The sequence below is a fragment of the Colletotrichum navitas genome (assembly GCF_030913465.1).
Source record: "Colletotrichum navitas strain CBS 125086 chromosome Unknown LY79scaffold_19, whole genome shotgun sequence".
Taxonomy (NCBI): domain Eukaryota; kingdom Fungi; phylum Ascomycota; class Sordariomycetes; order Glomerellales; family Glomerellaceae; genus Colletotrichum; species Colletotrichum navitas.
In genome coordinates, this window is record NW_026850565.1 from 507,688 (window position 1) to 527,891 (window position 20,204).

The 20,204-nt window shown below is 51.2% G+C and overlaps 3 protein-coding genes across 3 annotated transcripts; all 3 read right to left on the reverse strand.

The window, feature by feature from the left end:
* Positions 1 to 2,003: 2,003 nt before the first annotated feature.
* On the reverse strand, positions 2,004 to 3,067 carry LY79DRAFT_589150 (uncharacterized protein; the record flags this gene model as incomplete). Its single annotated transcript, XM_060561002.1, has 3 exons — positions 2,004 to 2,494; positions 2,557 to 2,806; positions 2,912 to 3,067. The coding sequence occupies 3 exons, from the start codon at positions 3,065 to 3,067 to the stop codon at positions 2,004 to 2,006; spliced, it is 897 nt and encodes a 298-aa protein (XP_060415817.1).
* A 1,329-nt stretch (positions 3,068 to 4,396) lies between these two features.
* Positions 4,397 to 16,679, reverse strand: LY79DRAFT_512437 (AMP-binding enzyme; the record flags this gene model as incomplete). Its single annotated transcript, XM_060554369.1, has 6 exons — positions 4,397 to 7,323; positions 7,382 to 8,751; positions 8,902 to 9,313; positions 9,389 to 12,328; positions 12,390 to 16,161; positions 16,230 to 16,679. 6 exons carry the CDS (start codon positions 16,677 to 16,679, stop codon positions 4,397 to 4,399), a joined length of 11,871 nt encoding a protein of 3,956 aa, XP_060415818.1.
* A 1,491-nt stretch (positions 16,680 to 18,170) lies between these two features.
* Positions 18,171 to 19,937, reverse strand: LY79DRAFT_512330 (cytochrome P450; the record flags this gene model as incomplete). Its single annotated transcript, XM_060554355.1, has 5 exons — positions 18,171 to 18,521; positions 18,582 to 19,132; positions 19,195 to 19,267; positions 19,337 to 19,653; positions 19,730 to 19,937. 5 exons carry the CDS (start codon positions 19,935 to 19,937, stop codon positions 18,171 to 18,173), a joined length of 1,500 nt encoding a protein of 499 aa, XP_060415819.1.
* Between the last annotated feature and the right edge of the window lie 267 nt (positions 19,938 to 20,204).

The following is a 20,204-nucleotide window of genomic DNA, read 5'->3' on the forward strand; positions in this document are numbered from 1 at the left end:
GTTCCTTCTTTCTGTTGTATGTAAGTGGTGGAGATGGCCAGTGCAGGCTTAGATATATGCATAGGCGTGGATGTGTCGATGGCTAATATCAGACTAGGAACTCCGCTCGACGAGATCTCTAACGTAGGTATTATTAGCCAATGCACGCATCCAGGACTAGCGATCCTGGGGGGGGGGGGGGGGGACACGCAATGGAAGGTAAATCCAGGCTACTGCACATTAGAGTGGGTCCGCCATTATCATACTTTGATCTACCATGGGCTTTTGTGTAGCAAATGTTCTCTTATTCTCTCAAACCAGCGGTGGTGTCGTACTGCGTGCCTACCAATGTTTAAGACAGCGCACATACATACGTACAACAGTACGGAGTACTTGGTCGAGGAAGAAGGCATGCAAGCGCATGCGGAAGGCGGGATGTACATTGCCAAGGTACCTAGGCACCTACCTGGGTATCGGTATCTACCTACCTAGGTCGGTAAGAAGGAGAGAGAATAAGACGACACGCGAAAAAAAAAAAAAAAAAAAAAAGAAAAAAAAAAGAGCTTGTTCCTGCCGCCAAGAAAATACTATCGCTTCCTGCCTAGCTCTGCCTCACGCATCCTGCGTGTGTTTGAGCAAGTTTACCAGGCCACCCGTCCAATTGCAGCCCTCAAATGGCAGGATCCCTCATCGGCCCCTCCTTGCTCTCTCCACCCCACGTCTGACTTCTGCACGACAGAACCAGATGCTTCCCACAAGTTCCCAGCTTCAACCTGCAGCAGCGACTTGGTCCGTACCCGCGCCTTGATGAGACATCCAACTTAGAAACCAGAAGCACAAGGTGTGACAATGTTCTCGTCGTCTTCTCGGGAAATGTCGCCACCAAGGATAGCACCGCATGAGTGCTGAAGAACCGACCTTCCCGTCCTAGGCATCTGGCTTTGCTCACCATGTAGCTGATCGTGACGAAGAAGAAACACGATCTGCCTGCCGTATACCGCGAAAATGGCACTCGTGAGTTTTCCTCCGGCCTTTCAACTACCGGTAATCATCAGCATACCTTGTACCCCCCACCTGCCGTCTTGCTTGGCGCTGTACAACAACCAACATGCGGGACGCCATCAGGGATGCTTTGAAAACATTTGCAACATACTCTACTTTGGACCACGCGATGCCTGCCCACCTGCACAGGTGTGAATCGTGTGAACCACGGGAACTGATACTCAACTAGGGGTCCAACATTCCATTCCGTCGTGGTTGCGGCGAGCAAGCGACCAAGAGCCCCAATCGCCTTGGCCGTTCATTGGGGAGGGGGGGGGACGAGACGAGGGTTCCGCCGCCCCGGCACGGTGCGTCTGCATATTACACTACTCGTACTGTCTGCAACCCGTTGGGTGGACGCCTCATCGCTGGGTACCAACGGCCACCATCCCGCCGTTGCACGATGAGTTACCGCCTATCCCGATTGATCCCGTCTTGATTCACCAAATGCCCTACATCGCCGACCGCTGCTTCTATCTGGTATTCTGTACCAAGGAAAGAGAGTGATGGTGGGGAGATCAGAGATCGGCGCTTAGTGCCAAGAGGACAGATACGAGCTCGACAGGGAAACCTGCTACACCCCCAAGCCTAACATTCAGGTCGCAGTCTCGTCGACACACTGGTTCCTGGCTCTCGCCCACACCCACGCCCTCTTGCAAACGGCGACAGAGCTATACTACTATATAAAATCCATCTCGACGACGATCGCTCGGCTTGCGCCGACAAGAGGCCCCGTTGCCGGGTTGGGGCCTCCCTGTCTGTCTCTATCCGGGACAAATCCCAACACGGACCCTGGCGAAAGTTTTGGCGAGGAAGCATCCATCGGATATCACACGATTGAATTGGGTAATCCAACTATTTTGTGCTCATCTCAATATTTCGTACTTCTCTTACAAGTAAGCAGGTGTCGAGCCACCCCCAAACGCTGCACTTTCGTCCCACAGGTGACCAACTACAGCAGTCCGTCTATCTCAAATCCCATTTTACAATTCAGCCTTGGTCTTGTCCTCCGTCCCGGAAGACTGCAGCGCGTACAGCTCCCTCGGTTGCCCGGCCGCGTCGCAGCTAGCAAACTTCCACCACCCCCAATGCCACGCACCCGCGATGTTGATCAGACCCCACTTAATCGGCGCCGGCATCGGCGGCCAGTTAGCCCACAACCCGTCCTCGACCGTCCGGTCCAGGTTCAGCAAGAAGAACGGCACGACGTCCGCCGTGCCCGCTTTGGTGACGGTGCTCTTGCCCCACTTCTTGAACGTCAGGCTCGCATTCGCCGCCTCCGGTGTCCCCTCCTTCGGCGCGTTCGGGTGCGCCGCCAGACCGGCGATGGTGCTGATCTCGCTGTGGAAGTGGCTCTCGAACGGCTCCTGGAACCCCTTCATGATGTCGAGCAGCTTGGCGCCGGAGAAGACGGAGGGCGACGACAGCGATGTCAGGTACTTGTCGAACTCGGCGAGGCCGGCCAGGAAGGATTCTGCAAGTCGCTTGTCAGCGGGGATTGTTTCTCGGGTCGTGTGGAGGACACCAGGTACGTACCGTGTTCTTTGTGCGTCTCTGCAAAGACGTTCTTGTCGTTCAAGAGGTCCTCGACCTTCGTGAAGAGGGACTCCTCCTCGTCATCGTGGTGCGACTTGACGAACTTGTGCCAAGTCTGCGAGTACCCGATGAAGTCGGCTTTGTCGGCCTCTTGGATGTAAGGCGCTTGCTGGTAGATGGAGTTATAACCGCGCAAGATCGAGTTGTGCAGCAAGGCCATGTGAGTAGCGCCCAGCGTAAAGATATCGGTCTGTCCGAATAGCCAGTCAGTCGGAGCATCTACGAGTGAGGGGGAAGAGAGCTTCAATTGGCATGCACATGCACGTGAGTTGGGGGCGGCAAATGACGAACGAACCTTTTTCGTCTCGTACTGAGGCGTCGTAATGAGCTTCATGGGCCCGTCGGCCCACGGCTTCGTCGTCTGCGGCGTGGTAGTCATCATGAAAGGCGCTCTGGAGACCAGCAAGCTCATGAGGATGCTTGGGATCACGAGTAAGAAATATCCGGCCATTTTGAGAGGACGACAGCCGGGGCTAGGCTGGAACGAGAGCGAATGGCAAGACTGATGATTTGACGAGTTTGTCGGGAGAGGGGAGGGGAACAAAAGTCGTACGACTGGCTGGCTGACGTCTTTTGGCTGACGGCCAGAGCCATGATCCCGCGGCGGTATTAGCGGGAGCTCCCAGGTGAAACCGCGCCAGAGCTCCCCCCGCCAGCCATCCCCGACACTGACCAATGACGACGCGCCTTTTAATAAACGGCCAATGTTTCTGCTTCGCCCCCCATGCCGACGGGCACTTCCGACTCGAAGAACTGCGTGAACATTGGACAAAGCTTCCCGCCCTTCCAATCCAAATGTGTGAGTTTGTAGTGCTTTTGTATAGCAGCACATTGGCACACCACCGTCTAAAGACAATCCAATACTGTCTAACTGCTTAACCCCCCATTACTTGATGGAACGTTATGTAATACTCACTTCTTCAAACTGTTCTTGTTGGAAGCTCCATAAGTCTCTGTTTTCGCCATGGTTTGCTGAATAATCAAATGAAGGAGTCTTCTTCATCGTTGATGGAATCAAAGGCTATGATTCGGACTCCCGGCAGATATACCGTGTGTCCAGTATCCAATGATTATGGCATTGGTCGAGAGACCGCAACGGTACCGAGTACACAACGTCGAAATACACCTCAATACAGGCTTTCAGATCGACCACTCTCTCCTTCTATTTTCACCCTCACGTTCTGTTCATTCTCTTTCATTTCCTGACGCCATCTCCTCACCGAAGCCTCGGTTCTATGCTCCAGCACCTCTTCTACATCAATCCCCGAGGCTTTCAGCCACATCAGATCAATCTTTTCAATGGCAAGATATCTGCTTCGATCCTCGTTCTCGACCGTCGCCCTAAGGAGTGTATTTAATATATCCTAGCTATATTATCTTTATATAACTTACACTATAGTTCCTCTGTTCTAGGGAGTTATCTGTAAGACGCCCCTGGTTGTCCTATTGTTACAAAGGCTATACTGCCTACGCTTCTGCCTTAGTGGGGCTGACGTTGCCTATAACTTGTTAGGTCGTAACAAGCGACAAGGTTATTAACGGCGGTATTCAACTGGTACCAAATCAGACATGTGAACATAACGACGTCTTGGTTCTTAGATAAAGTCTTCAATAGTAGACAAAGTTGCTTTTTCCTCTTCTTCTTATTCCTAGCTACCTAAATACCCCAGCCCTAGTCTGCATTAAGCATAGATATGACTTTAATAACAGTCAGGGAACAATTAAGCCAGCCAATTTTATATAGAATCTAACCTAGAAGATTGCCTAATATACTGTATCTCTAATCTCTATCAGTGACAAGTAAAGGATACCTGACAGGGCTTCCAAATGCAACTTTCTTAAACCATTCAGTAACCGTTTCTGACAGACCCTGAGACTCCGCCCTAGCTGACCAAGTATGCACGTCAAGGACCTCGACGGATGATTTGACTTGGTCGCTGACGAAATCCGCTAGGCGATCCATCGAGAGATTGATTCCGCTGATCCGGTGCCGGTAGTTGACCTCCAAGTTCGCGTCAATGAAAATATCGTTGTGAATGCTCTTGGCAACATCCACTACCTCGACTAGGTTTAGATGGCCTTGCATGCTGGAAAATGCAGGAACTGCCTTCATAAGACGAGAGTATCGAAGCAGATTCTGGAAAAGGTCGAACTGAGGGTCCTCGAACCGGTGAATGTTTGAAGGCCGGTGGACCCACACCGGAAGCTCAGTCATCCCATGTACCCTTTCTAAGAACCTCTCGCTAGCCCACTTTGACGCCGTGTAACCGTCTGAGTTGTCAGTGGGTGGCGGGAACGGTGCAGCAGATACCTCGCCAAACGTCTCCAGACCCGAGTAGAGCGAAACACCGGCGGTGGAAACAAAGTGGAATGGAATCGGTCGTCCATGCTCAAGTGACAGCTTCACAAGCTCCTGAGTTGAGCCCACGTTGGCGCTCTTGATAGTCCGATACGACTTCAAGTGGGACACGTCGGCACCGTTGTGGATGATGATGTCTGCAGTAGAGAATATGTATCGTGCCATATTAGTAGAAAGGCCAAGCCGAGGTAACGTGAGGTTCCCGTGATGAACCACGACCTTTCCGGAGTCTTTGAACGGTTCTAGCGGCTCTGCATTTCGCACGGCAATGCAGTGAATGGTGGATATTCTCTTGTCAGTGACTAGTGTCCGAAGAAGCGCCTTTCCTAAGAATCCTGTGGCTCCTGTAAGAACGACACTGCATCCGCGTTCGGGGACAGTATATGCTTCAAAAGGCCGGAGATAATCTGCTGGAATGCAGTTTTCAGGGTCGGTCTCCCTGTCCCAGTCGATTGTCGTGTCCTCGATGGAATTTTGCTCGATCAGCAAAGCCATGTTGGACAAAGTGCTCTGTTCAAAGACAGAGACGAGGGGGAGTTTCACGTTAAAAACCTCTTGAATCTTTCTCTGGAGGGCAACAAGAAGCAGAGAGTTGCCGCCCGCGTGGAAGAAGTCCGAGGATCTTCGAATCTTGGAACTGAGGTTGAATGGCAAAACCTCAGTCCATGCCTGTTGGAGCTGTGACTCGACTCCTGATAACGACTCGTCATTATCAGATGCCTCGAACGTATCCAAATGTATTCTGAGCAACTCAGCAGCAGCCTTACGGTCTGCCTTGCCGTTGGCGCTCTTGGGAAGTGCCGGAGCCGAGCGTATTGTTGTTGGCCTCAAGGCCCGAGGTAGATCAACACGCCTCAAGACATCAGTGAGAAATTGATTTTCTTCTGGACTCTGCGGGTCGAGAGATGCGTCTGTAACAACCAGTGCTGCAAGCAATACGGAGTCCGAACTGGCATCGCCCGAGTCTGCTTTTGTCGGAACACAGACCAGGGCCTCAATCAGATGACCTTGTCCAGCACGAAGGATGGCATCTTCCACATCTGTAAGATCCACCCGGTTACCCCGCAGTTTGATTTGGGAGTCGCCGGCAACCCTGCCTTCAAGGACAAGCTGGCCGTCCGGTCGTAGCCAGCCGACGTCGCCTGTGCGGTGTACTGATGCCCAACCTTCCGCGGCGAACTCGTCTGGGACGTGATCATGGTCCACGAATCGCTCTTGTGTGAGAGCTTCATTCCCGAGGTATCCAATTGCAACCTTTGCGCCGCCGATAAGAACTTCGCCAGGCATGCCGACAGGCAAGGGTCTGAGATCCGAGTCCACAATACAGACGGAGCAGTTCAGGGCCACATGGCCAGCAGTCAGCTGAACCTTGGACGAAGCTTGGGCGAGGTCTCGGTATGGTACCTCAATTCTGGTTACCGAGCACGTTGTCTCCGTTGGCCCGTATGCATTGAAGAGCCTCAGCTGACGGTTGGCGATGGAGGCGAAGGAACGGAGCAGTGCGGGTGGGATTGGCTCGCCGCCACAAACTGCGCGGCGCCAACTAGACCCAGACTGACCAAGGCTCGGAACGCCGTAGGCCAACCAAGAGAGATACTCCGAGGGCGTCGCGCCGGTGAAGGTAATGCCATCGTCAACGATACGCTTGGTAATAGACAGGGCATCGCCGCGCTCAGCCAATGTTACCATGTGTACGCAGCCCCCAAATGCAAGAGCCGTAAAGATCTGAGTCAGAGACATGTCAAATCCCAAGGCGCTTTGGCATAAGACGTTTTCGAATCCAAAGTCATAGTTCTTTGGTGAGAACTCGAGCTCGTGGATTAGGTTTTGGTGGGATAACACAATGCCCTTCGGAACACCGGTCGATCCGCTGGTGTATAAAACAGCCGCTGGGTCTGTGGATTTGGTCTCGGACACCTCCGACACGATTCCAGAGGACTCCTGAGCGTCCATGTATGAGACGTTGAGAAGTGGAGTTCCAAAGGAGGCGGCCGCGTCTGCAAGACGATTGTCAACGAGAATAAGCTGCGGGGAGCAGTGATGAACTTGAGTCTCGAGCCGCGGCATCGGAGTTGCCGGATCCAACGGCATATAGACACATCCAGCGTGCCAGATCGCCAGCAAAGAGCACACGAAATCGGCTGTTGGCTCTTGGAAGACCCCAATCACAGATCCTGGTTGAACCTCGAGTTTTCGAATGCCACTGGCGACAGCGGCTACCCTGTTCGACATGCCTGCGTACGTTAAAATAGTCCCATTTCCATCTTTGATTGCAGTCTTCTCAGGATAAGAGGCCGATATCTCAGCAACCCTGTGAGCTAAAGTTCCTGGCCATGAGGAACGCTCAACTGGTCCTGAAGTTTGGTCCTGTCAGTTACCAAGTCCTTTCTGATCTCAAGGTCAGACGCAACTTACCTTTCGCGAAACTCAGCTTGGTTCCGATCGAATTGTCATTGAATATCGGGACTCTTTCAATCAGGCAATCCTCCTCATTGGCCGAGGTCGCAAATACATCGATCAAATGCATATAGCTATCCATGAGCAGCTCAGCATCCGCTCTCGAATAAAGACTATCTTGCACAGCGAGCCGGATGTAGGTAGGAACTTCTTTGTAGTCGACAATGTCAAGACTGATATCGTAAGCGGTTTTGGTACCATGCCAGTATCTGACGTCGAGCTTGCAATCACCAAAAGGTTGTTGCTCTCGTGCCCCTTGCCGATAGTCGACAAACGTCTGGAATATTGGGCTATGGTCTGCGGATCGTCGCAAACCAAGTTTGCCCATGTTTTCCAGCAGCAAACCAAACGGAAGGGCGGAGTGAGCAATGGCAGATTGAACCTTCTGCTTTGTGTCCTGAGCAATGTCTGAGAACCTCTGATTGCATGTCGATTGGAACCTCAGTGGCAGCAGGTTGAGATACATGCCAACCGCTTCGAGAGTGTCTTCGCTTAACCTGTTGGCATCCGCGATACCAATGCAGATGTCATCTACCTTGGCCAACCGAACGAGTAGGACGCGGAAGATGGCGAGGTAGAATTGGAATTGCGTTACGCGCAACTCACGGCATCTCACACGGACCTTTGCCATCGTAGAAGAGTTGACTCGACGGCTAATCTCCGTGTTTCGATACTCGTTCAACGGTTGGCGCACCCTGGCGGCATCGGGAAGCCGCAAGATGGGAAGCTCCTCAGAGATACCGGAAAGCTCGCTCTGCCAGAACGATAGCAGGTCAGACCAGTTGTTCTCACGCTGACGTTTAGCGAAGTCCGCAAACTGCAAGGGCGACCCAGGCAAATCCTCTCCCTTGTAAAAGGCCTCCAGCTCCGATAGAATGACTTGAAGACTGATTCCATCCATGTTGATGTGGTGTGACCCGATGAAGAGATAATGCTCCGTAGGCGAGCTTGAGACAAGGAGAATGCGCATGATCTGGCCTTGGTCAAGTCGATAACAATGCTTTGCAAAGTTCTGTATGATGTCCGGAATAGCGTCGTGAGAGGCTGACAGTGTCTCCAGATGTACTGTAGCATAATCTAGTATAGCTTGCACGGCCGAGCCGTTCTCCGATTCGAATATTGCTGTCCTTATCGCCTCGTGGCGCTTTCCGACCATTCGGACGGCTTCTGAAAGCCTTGCCACGTCTGGTGAGCCAGTCATACGGTACACAACCAAGCCGTTGAGAGGGTTGGCGTTCGGCATGAGCTTTTCCACAAACCAGAACATCTCCTGACCAATAGATAGAGGATGCGGTCCATAGCGAGGAGAATGCTGTGTGCTGTCTGAGCCAATAGCCGGGAGACCGGGGCTCTTCTGATCAATTGGGGTATGAGATGACACGCTGGAAGATTCCGTGACCGGGGTCCCCACGTCTGATTTCAAGAAAGGGGTCAAAGACCCGTCTGATTTCAAGAAAGGGGTCAAAGACCCGTCTTCTTGCGGGCTCTCGGGCTCCATGAGGCGCGGGACATTCTGATCGAACGAGCCGCGAGATGACGGTCTTGTATCTTCTGTGCTCGGGGACGCCACATCTGCTTCCGAGAGTGGGCTAGAAGCCTCACTGCGTTGCGCCTTACTCTCAGACTCCATGACCAGATGGGGTGTGCTCGGTTTGTCCAACTTGGACAAGGCCAAGTCGATTATGCCTTGAATGTTGGCACTCATCATTTGAAGAGTCGCGATTCTGACATCAAATGTCTTCAGAAACCAACTGCGTACCTCCACGGCGATGAGTGAGTCGAACCCCAGCTGATCCGTACTCGTATCGAGCAGCGTCTTCTCATCCTCCATCTGAGAGGGCGACAGCTTCAAGATGTTCTGCAGTTCGATCAAGAAACATTCTAAACATTGTCAGTATATACATTATTCACGAATGATGGGTGGAAGTATCCCGGTATGGTGAGAAAGATCTGTACCTTTGATTACGATTTCAGCTTCCACGAGCGAGGGAGCTTCCGCCAGTTTCTCACGGGGAGACTTCTGTGCACCAACACCGCCTCGTTTCGATGCCAGGCTCATGTTGGGGTCGGTATTGAACAAATGAGACATTCTTGGTTCTTCCGCCCATGGGGGTGCCGAGGGGCCCCCGGCTGAGAACGTATCGAGACCGATTGTAACCTCATAGTCAAGGTCCGATGAAGGAGGGCTTGCCAGGACTGCTTCGCCAAACGAGTGATGAACGTCCTCCTCAGATATCCATTTGACACCATTTTTACCCAAAGCTTCGAGCTGGCTACGATTCATCCGACTCATTGCATACCCTATGCCAATGATGAGCCCGAGATTGAGAATCGAGGCGGCTCGGCCTCGCTGTCTTCGTTGCAAGGCCAAGGTTTGCATGTATAGATTGGCGGCTGAGTAGTTTGACTGTCCGTAATTACCAACGGTCCCGACGCTCGAAGAGAAAAAGACCAAGAAGTCCAGATCAACACCGTGTTCCTCGAAAAGCCGGTCTAGATTCGTGCTGCCTGCGACCTTGGGAGCCGCAACCTTGGCAAACTTGTCGGCGTCTAGGTCTCCGACAGGCACATCTTCCAAGACCATCCCGCCGTGAGCCACTCCGGCTAGCGGTGGAAAAGAATCCTTGATCTTGTCGTAAGCTGAACTCAGGCTGGCCTTGTTCGCCGCATCACACGGAATGACGGCAATTTTCACCCCAGCTTTGCTTTGCTGTTCCAGCCATTCGGGGCTGATTTTAGGGTTGCGGCTGCTCAGAACCACATATCGAGCGCCTTTTCGCACGAGAAGTTCACTAAGAGATAATCCAGTGTCCCCTGTGAGGCCCACAAGCCAGTACGTGCGATGTGGCAGGAATGCTAGGTGACGACCTGTAGGCAGGACACGTGTGAAGGCGCTTTCAGTGTCACTCCACTGGAGGATATGTTTGTTCCGATTTGGCCGTTGACTGGAAAAGTCACTCAGCGAAACAAGCCCAAGTGAATGCATCGGAAGTCCATGGCTGATATCGTACGCTGCAGAGAGCTGTGCTGAGACCGGAATCGTCTCAGCAGGGTTGAGCGAGCTACCGTAGGTCAACGGTGTGGCTAATCGAGACCCGTCGGTTGCAATAATGGGCTGCGTGTCAATGATAACCATGGACTTGGGGAGAAGCTGCCGAATATAGGCTTCCGTTGGAGATTCTGTGGTCTTGGATAGATCCGCAAAATAATGGTGACTGGGATTGATTATATCCTTCAGCAAGCGTGCCGGCATATGAGGATGTAGGTGGATGAATTTGGTTTGCGGATCGGTCGAAGTCATGGTCACTCGGATATCTCGATCCTTGGCCAAAGACTTGATGGCCGCGGCAAATTGTGCGTCAGGGTTGTGTACGAGTAGGCGCTGACCCTTGGGGACGTGAGAAAGCAGATATACCGCTTGTAGAACTGACGCAACCTGTGTTAAAACAAGTGACGGGTTGCTATCGTCCTGAACCTCACAGACAGAGCAAGATAACGGCTTGACCGTCGATCCGCACTTAGGCACCAAAGCGAGGACTGGACGACGGCTGTTGGCTACTCTTCCGAATACCAGGTATGAATTGCTGGGGCCCGAATCCAGTACAGGCACTGAGAATGAGGTCGAGTACTCGACTTTGAGCTGCAGGCGTTTGCCGTATGTTGAGGTCAATGCCTTGTTCGAACGAACAGATACCTCTTGATCAAGCCAACCATCGTGAGAGAGTCGGATCGGGGTATTTCCGTTCTTGCGAACGATCAGTCTTTGACTGCAATTATATCTGTCGTTTAGCATGGGAGATGGTACCACCCGCGGGATCTCCAGATGACCGTTTTTGTAGACGAGCTCTCTTTCCAGAGGCCAAAGAATGTCAGATCCCCTGGTCTTCAGGTTCCATGAAACACCCATCTCCAACTCTAAAAGAGAAGAGCAGATGACATCGGAGTCAGGTAGGCTCTCGTCCAAAAAGTCGATAGACCTGAAGGTTAGCTCTGGCCTTTCCCACATCATTGTGCGGAAGAAGCCAATAGCCATCATGGATCCAGGGCATTTGTCTCTAGCACCATGCGTAGCCCAAAGAAGCACTGGGCAGTTCGACATGATTTTGTTCAAGGCCCTGAGAGTACCGTCGTTGATGTTCTCGAAGACAGGCCTGTCAAGTTCGGATAGGGACAACACCGTGCATCCATGGTAGGCGTCACTAAAGTCCTCGAGAGTGCGGATGTTAAGAACAACCTCATAGTGTTGCCCTAACAACTCACATACGCTGCTCACAAGCTGTACGCTGTTTGGAGTTGCGCCTCCGACAACGAGTAGGCGAGGGAACGCCGTCTTGTTGGCAAGAGGGTTGCGTAGCAACTGAACTCTGTTGTCCACTGCTTGAGCCGTGATTACCGAGAAAGGAACCTGAAGGCGATGGACATCAGGGACCATTGAATCAATGGAAGAGAATCCAGACTGCTGGAGAACAGCATCCCACTTTGGGGGTTCGATGCAGGGCGAGAGTACGCGGCCTTCAGCTTCGCCGATCCACCATTGCGGCATTGTTCCAAAGACGAAACCATGTCTGATGGGGTCGTTGTTGGTGATCTCAAGCATGACGACATAGCCTCCAGGTTTCAGCAACTTCCGGACGTTGGAAAGAGTGTTCTTCAGGTTGGATGTTGCATGAAGCGCCAGCGAGGCGATGACCAGGTCGTATGACTGGGGGTTGAACCCCTGTTCGACGACGTCCCGCTCCAGATCGAGACTTGAGAAAACTATCTTGTCTTTCTGGGCAGGGAAAAGGTCACGCGCATTCTCAGATTGACTAACAGATACGTCTGTGCATGTGTAGGTGTCAAACGTGCAACCAATCTCCTCAAAGACTGTTTTGGTTACACTTCTGTTACTGGCTCCTATATTATGCTGATTAGAATGCAAAGTCGCTTTCGAATGTGGAAGTTGAATTTGCCTTACCGATTTCGAGGATATTCATCGTAGGGAATCTATCAGCAAGATACCCAACTACGCGCGCTAGGTTGCGTGCGTAGCTTTGGTCGGCCATCCCATGGGCATAGTAGTCATCTAGAAGGCTTCGTAGTGGATGTTCCAGTATCGTGCTTCCGCTATGTACGATCTGCGTGATGTTGTCCCCCACAGCATCGATGACTCTGCGATGCGGATTATCAGGATATCGCGCCGCAATGGCAGTGACCACCTCTGATGTGTCTTGAAGCCAGTCCTTTTTAACGTAAGGATGAACGCCAGAATCCACCAAACTGCGAACATGGGCTACAAAGCCAAAATAGTTCTTCCAGTTGGGGTGCTGACGTTGCGGGTGACCCTGCGGGAAAGCCTTCTCAAGCTGCGTGATGTGGTAGAAAGACAGACGTTCGAGGTTCTCGACCAGTTCGTAATCGTCCTCTGTAGCCTGTCCGTCCCGGCAAAAGTTTTGAGTACCAGGAGATGCGGACACCCACTTTGTGTACCAGAACGCTTTGAGGTCATTCTCTTTTGTTGCTGGAGAAAGCCTGACGTACTGAAGAGACTCTATCTGCACAATGCTCTGCCCCTCTTGAGTGAACAGTTCGACATCTCCACACGCACCGGAAGCTTCACGATCCGGGACGACTGCTGTAAATTCGAATTGCGGATGAGTCAGGCCAACGGTCTTTACCAGTCCGAAGTTGATGCGAACGTTCCTGATGGTTCGTGGAACTTGTGGCGAGACCAGAGTCCCATCCTCTGGGTGACAGTAGGCCAATAGGAGTGACTGAATAGCGGCATCCAATGTGCCAGGATGCAAGGGCATTGAACCCTCGCCGGGTGCATTGGCAATGGAACCACTTGCTGCGCTAAGCTTCCTTGAAGCATTCTGAATAGCTCGGAACGGCCCTGAGTACGTAAAACCCACGTTGTTCCATCCCGAGTATATGACATCGCTGTCAATAGGACGCATCGAGCAGTCCGCAATACCTTGCTGGTGAGTAGATGGCAGTATTTCGCCTTTCGATGGTCCTAATTGCAGCTTCACAACTGCTTTGACCATGAGGGATAAGCTGTCCCCGATAGCAGCGTAAAGAGAGAAGTCGGCTATGATTATAGTCTTGCCACTGCGACGCACATTTGTCATCGTGCACACGACTTCCACCCCAGGGTCATCTGGCGGTATGAGTAGAGCTTGGCTGATGTCTAGATTGGTGACGTCAATGGTCTGAATCTCCTGGTTGTTGAGGTTCAGTTCCTGAGCCGCTTCGATGGCCATGCATATGTAACCGGCTCCAGGGAATACGGTTTGACCCTGGATCTTATGGCCAGAAAGCCATGGCAACTCCGATTCCAGGATAACGTTGCGCCACCTCATGTCCACGTCGGAACTATCGGGAAGCCGTATGCCTATCAACGGGCGAGCTGGCTGTTTGCGCCTCCTCAAGGCTTTGGTAAAATAGGGTTCATGCCAGAACTCCTGATCGTGTTGCCAATGGTATATCGGCAGTCCCCTCAATGGCTGGCTTGAGATACCAGACATGAGCTTTTCAACAGCAGCCAGCTTAGGATTCAAACCAGCCTGCCAAAGCTGTGCGAACCCCTCACGGAATGATTGCACACTGTCTTGTCCTCTACGGAGTAAGAAGGTATAGGCTGGCTGGTTCTGTGGGTCCAGGTTTTGTAAAGTTTGCATAACCGGCGCTCGGAGTGCGGGATGCGGTCCGACCTCAATCACGAGGTCGAAAGATCCGACGTCGTTGCACGCCTTTTCAAGTGCTTGGGAGAACAAGACGGGCTGGGCCATGTTATCATTCCAATAGTCCGCCGTGAGCTGGAACTCGCTGGCCTCCCGAACGTGAACACTCGAGAACCACTTAGTCGATGTGTTAGGATCAGACTTAAAGCCCGGGAGGGCTCTAAGCGATTCCAGGTAAGCGCTGGAGCACGGGTTCATGTGGTGAGAGTGATATGCTTTGTCGACCACCAAACGCTTTGGGTTGGCGTTTTCGGCCTGGAGGAACTCCTCGGCTTCAATAATGGCATCCTCATCTCCTGAGAGCGTTACACTGCTTGGAGAGTTGCTGGCTGCCACGCAAATTCTCTGCTTGAATTCTGGCCGCGCGCAAAATCGGCGTGCCTCTTTGTAGGACATGGAAGCTGCTAACATGGCTCCCTGTTGGTTATCAGGACCGCTAGCCAATCTGGTATGCATGCCTCGATAGTAAGCAGCGCCTAGAGCGTTCTCTGCCGTGAGGTAGCCCGCAGCGTATGCGGCAGATATCTCTCCAGAGGAGTGGCCGACGACGGCACTGAACTTGATACCGGCTGTCTGGAGTACGTCCACCAGGAGAATCTGTACCAGGGTGCACAGGGGCTGGGAAAGGCTCGCTTCCATCACAGACGAGCCGTCTGGGGAGCGACCTAGAAGAAGCTGGTCAACCAACGAATGAGGTGGCCTGTCTTCGAGTGGGATCATATCTAGAAGCATCTCTTCCAGTTGGCGTGCGCGATTCTGTGCCCAAGGAGAGGCGCGCAGAACCTCAGCCATCATACCAAAAGACTGAGCCCCTTGACCCGTGAAAATGCCAATTGTCCTCGGGGTACTGCGTGCTGGTGTCACAATTCGTCGCTCACGAATTGCCTCTGATAGTTTCGATGATAGGTCAGAGCTACTGGCGGACGGGATAGCGGCCCTGTAAGCAAAAGGCGACCTTCTGGAAGCCGTGATTGCCACATCCCGTATGTTGGCTTCCGGGTGCAGGTTCAACCACTGGACATAGTCCGCAAGTCCGCCGTATAGCGAGCCTGCGCTCTTGGCCGAAAAGACGACTGGCACAAATAGTGGAACAGCATCCTCTGAAACTCGGTTTGGTGAAATACCGTTATCATAACTTTCCAGGATAGCATGCGCGTTTGTACCCCCAAACCCAAAACTATTCACACTAGCCCTGAGAGGCTGGCCGTTTGGTGGTTTGGGCCACGGAACTTCAACCGTCGGGACCTGTAGGTTCCCGTAGAAAGGCGTGATGCGAGGGTTCAGCTTGTTGAAGTGTTTATTCGGGAAAATTGTTTTGCGTTGCAGGGAAGTCGTTGCCTTGATAAGGCCCGCCAAACCTGCTGTGCCCTCAGTGTGACCGATCACTGTCTTGACTGATCCGACATAAATCGGAGCGGTGCGGACGTTATTTCCTGAGGAATCCGTGAAGACAGAATGGATTGCTTCAGCCTCCACGGGATCGCCAGCCGGTGTACCGGTGCCGTGCGCTTCAAAATACTGACAGCCGTCCTTGATCACGTCAAGACCGGCTTTGGCGTAGACGCGTCTGATGAGGGATGCTTGGGACTCTGCACCCGGAGTTGTGATGCCATTGGTGTGTCCATCTTGGCCGACACCAGTCTCCCTCACGATACACTCAATGAAGTCGCCGTCGGCAACAGCATCGCTTAGACGCTTCAACACTATAGCAGCCACACCCTCGCCTCGAGCATAGCCATCCGCTTCCGCATCCCACATGCGACTCTTCCCAGTCGGTGAGAGCATGTTAAGACTGCTTTCCGTTACGTAGCATTCAGGTCCAAGCAGCAAGTTGGACCCTGCAACAAGCGCTAAGTTGGTTTCTCCTAGCCGTAAGGCCTGCACGCCTTGGTGGAGGGCAACTAGACTGGAAGAACAAGCCGTGTCGATTGTCATAGATGGGCCACGAAGATCCCATATATATGAAATTCGATTGGCAATGATACTGCGAGCAACGCCAGTAGCCTGAGCGTTGGCATTAGCAACGGATAATCATGGTTACAAAGAGACTGAGGTTTTCATTTGGCTCTTACCATGTATCTGGGAACAGTCTCAAGGTCATTGTACAAGAGACTCTCATAGTCTCCACACATCAAGCCAACATAGACAGCCGTATCTGAGCCTCTAAGTTGTGGCATAGATACATTGGCGTTCTCAAAGGCCTCGTGTACTGTTTCCAGCAGGATCCGCTGCTGGGGGTCTATAGAAGACGCCTCTACGGCAGTGACGTTGAAGAAGTTGTTATCAAACTTGCGGATGCTATCCTGCAGAAAGTATGACTTTCGAACATTGGTGCTGCCATGATGACTTCCGTCATCGTGATGATAACCATCGATGCTGAATCGATCTGAAGGGATGGTCTGCGACAGGTCGGCGGGATCACTTAAAACATCTACTAATTCCGTAGTAGATGAAGCTCCCGGGAAACGACAGCCAATGCCAATCACAGCAATGGGTTCAGATATGTTGCATGAGGAAGACATTTCGCGCAAGATAGAAGAAGCGAGGCGTTGTTGTTGAGGCAATGAAGATGTTCCGTGGTCTTTCTACACATTTATATTCTACGAAGTGAGAGCTTCCATACCGGGTAGCTGATCTGTACTTCCTCGAGGTCTTGGCGTTACGGAGCATATCGTCGACGATTCAGCGGTCCGCAGCGTTCCAATCCTCATCGGCGATTTGGTGGTCCAGAGCAGCAATCTACAGACCAAGATACGGCATGAAAGTTCACATTCTGCGTCGTTCGCGTGTTGATTGTAGCTGCAACCTCAAATCTATTTCATCCATAGTTTCATCATATCTTAGACTTTGTCGATTACTTGCTTTTTCAGGTCGCCCACTTCAGACCTGCTGAGGGCTCCATGGTGACTGGGGTACTTTTTGACTCCAATCGAAAAAACGAGAAATGTTAATCATTCCTCAAATTCAGTTCACGAGATGCTTTCTGTGTTGAAGGGTTCATAATAGCCGGGATTGGGGTTGAAGAGAAGCACGCCCTCGGCGTGAAGCCGGCTTTTGTCTATGTCCTTCTGTATCTTGCATGCTTTATGTAGACTCTGGAGCAAAAGAGTTTAATCCTACTGACTCAAAGCGCAAGTTCTCCATACTATGGTATCAGGCCGAAGTCTTTTACTCCTGTTAGGTAACTAATGTTCACCCCCCTCTACAAGACTTTACTTTCGGTGAATATTCCTCCTCTATTGTGATATCAACTGGGGTGGGTAACATCGTAGGGGTAATTAACTTTGCCCTGTCACCCTGTATAACTTCAATGACTAGTCATGGCATATTCCAGAAACAATCACATGAATCATTCAGCATGAGTTTTGGCTCAAAAAGATGTTAACAAAAACCTTGCAGATATGTAAAATTCTAGTTAGGATCCCTCCTTGACACTCTGCATCGTCTGAAACGACCAAAACTCTCCCGATTTACGTAATTTCCAAGCCTAGTAGAGAAACCTATTGCTATTGAAAATGTGTAGAGAAATGGGGACCACAGTGGTGATTTGATCAGCTCAGAAATTACACCACCCACTAAGCTAGTATGAGATGCGTCCTCAGATCGGTTCAAAACGTCAGAACCAAAGCTATAGCTTAAATTATAGAATCAAGGCTCTATGTTTAGCTATGATACAGGATGGCTATGCAGAAAGTGTGTATAAAGTGTGTTGTTATCATACACTTTGGGTCAGGTATTAATCCAAATGATACCAATACACTGGAATACACCTTTGCCTCTTTTTTAACACCACACCTTACGGAAATGACAGCCGAATTTCGAGACTTTCTTGCTATTGTATGGCTCGAGGGCAAAAGTAAGTTGCATAGAGGCTTTTACCACCCACTGTACGATAAGCATGACTAAACGCAAAATAACCGGTAAATACAAACATTGTTGATCACAACTTCACCTCCACAACACGATTGTGTCTGCACCTCCTAAAGGGCCATTGCCGCCAGGAATCTTTTTGGCTACAATTGCGAGCGCCTATGAAACCTGACCTGTACTCTTGGTCTGTCATAGATAAAAAACAGTTTGATATCCCTATCCCAATCAGTTTCGGGATTGAGCAGCTCCATGTCATACGTCCAAACCAGTTTCGCCAAAGTGACGCGGGCTTGCATCATACCGATTTCTCGGCCGGGACAAGCTCTGGGTCCTTGCGAGAATGGTTTGAAGACTTTGGAGTTGTCGTGAAGGCTGAATCTCTTGTCATACCACTCATGGCCTTCGGGCAGGAAACGCTCCGGCCAGAACTCTCTAGGATTGAGGAAATACTTGGGGCTGTGCGTAGCCGCAAATTGGGCGTTTTGCACGATAACCTACAGAGACATTAGCGTGACTTGTTCATGTGTGCGGATGCCTAGATAGCTTAAGCTTACGCCCTTTGGAATGTATTCGCCGTCCACAAGCGCTCCAGGGCTGTGTCTTGGAAGGCCAAATGCGGCAGGTGTGTGGATTCGCATAGCTTCGTCGATGACACCCTGGAGATATCTTTTGGTTTGTAGCTTCTCGGCCTTGATGTCGGAATAGCTGCTAAACTCCCCTCTGATCTCCTGAGAGAGTCGGTCAAGTGCACGAGGTGTCTTGCATAGATAGAAGAGCGCCGATGTAAGAACGTTGGTTAGGGGGTCGAAGCCCGCTCCGACTAAGACGTTGGACTGCGCGACCAACCACTCTGTTGACTGTAACTTCTCGTCATTGCGAAGAAGCCACGAGAAGTAATCGTTCCCTTGAAGCTCCTGACGCTTTAGAAGACGCTGCGAAACGATATCTGCGTTCAATCTGACCCAGGTTGGAATGGTTTTGGACACAGACTTAGGCACGAAGAAAGGCGACAGGGGGTAGAGAAGCGGGAACTTCTTCAGCACTTGCCGAACCGTACCAAAGAGACCAACTTTGATCGACTCTCGGAAGTAAAAGCAGGGTGTGGCTGTCTATATCAGCAGCTGTTCGTTCTCGGGCTATTACCTATGCGAAAGCAGCAATGCTCACCGTATTTTAAATTTTCAAACTCGTGACTCCAAGCCATGTAACCGGCAATATCACATACGAGCCAGTCAAACCACTTTGTAATTTTGTTAGAAATCAGATGTTGATGTTCCAAAACCTAAAAATGGCGGGATGATTTGCATACCTCGGTCATGTTGACGCCGTCGGCGCTGGTGCCCCCATGCTTGGCCAACTGCTCGACAAGAAGGTCTACATATCGATGGACATGGGTCTCTTGGGCGTACATTGCCCGAGGGGAGAAGGCGGGGGTGAGCTGCTTGGCAAGCACGCGGTGCTTTTCCGGGTCTCGCTCGGCAGTGATGCCAGGCTCACCGCCTCCCAGATCTTGAATATCCGTCTTTAAGAATGTCTCGCGGTTACGAACTGTTGCCATGTATATGTCGTGCTGGGCTTCTGGTGATCTGAATGCAAGCTCATTTGGCCCAACGCGAACAATCTCGGCTATTGTTATTAGAGCGTCATCAGTAAGGTAGTTACTCAACTATTGGACAGAAAAGAGCACAACAATAACACCTACACTCGTACTTGTTGAAAAGCTCTTCTACAGCCCAAGGGTATCTCCCCTTGAGCCACTTACTGGCATACCATAGATAGGAGACGCCAGCAAGTGCAGGGCCTGGGTATTTAGCTAGTGGATGGATGTACAAAAGATAGATGCATCTTAATAGTAAACCCAGAGCTGCGAAACCAGCTCCAAGGAGAAGCAAGGCCGAAAAAGATGTCATGTTAAGCGGAATCAATATTGATGGGTCCATTTCTTTCTAATTCCAAAAAGGGATGTTTAGAGGATCGTGTGACAAGCTTGTGGAAACAGTGATATACTGGTCTACTTATTGACTTTGACTCTTTTTGACATGACCACCGGTAGATGAAAAAAAGATGACTTAAAAATATATATAAATTATTGAAATAATGGAAAAGTGTGCACCGGAAGTTACGCGGAGCCAAGACGGCGGAAACGCCTACGTACTATGTATCATGACTTGCGAGCT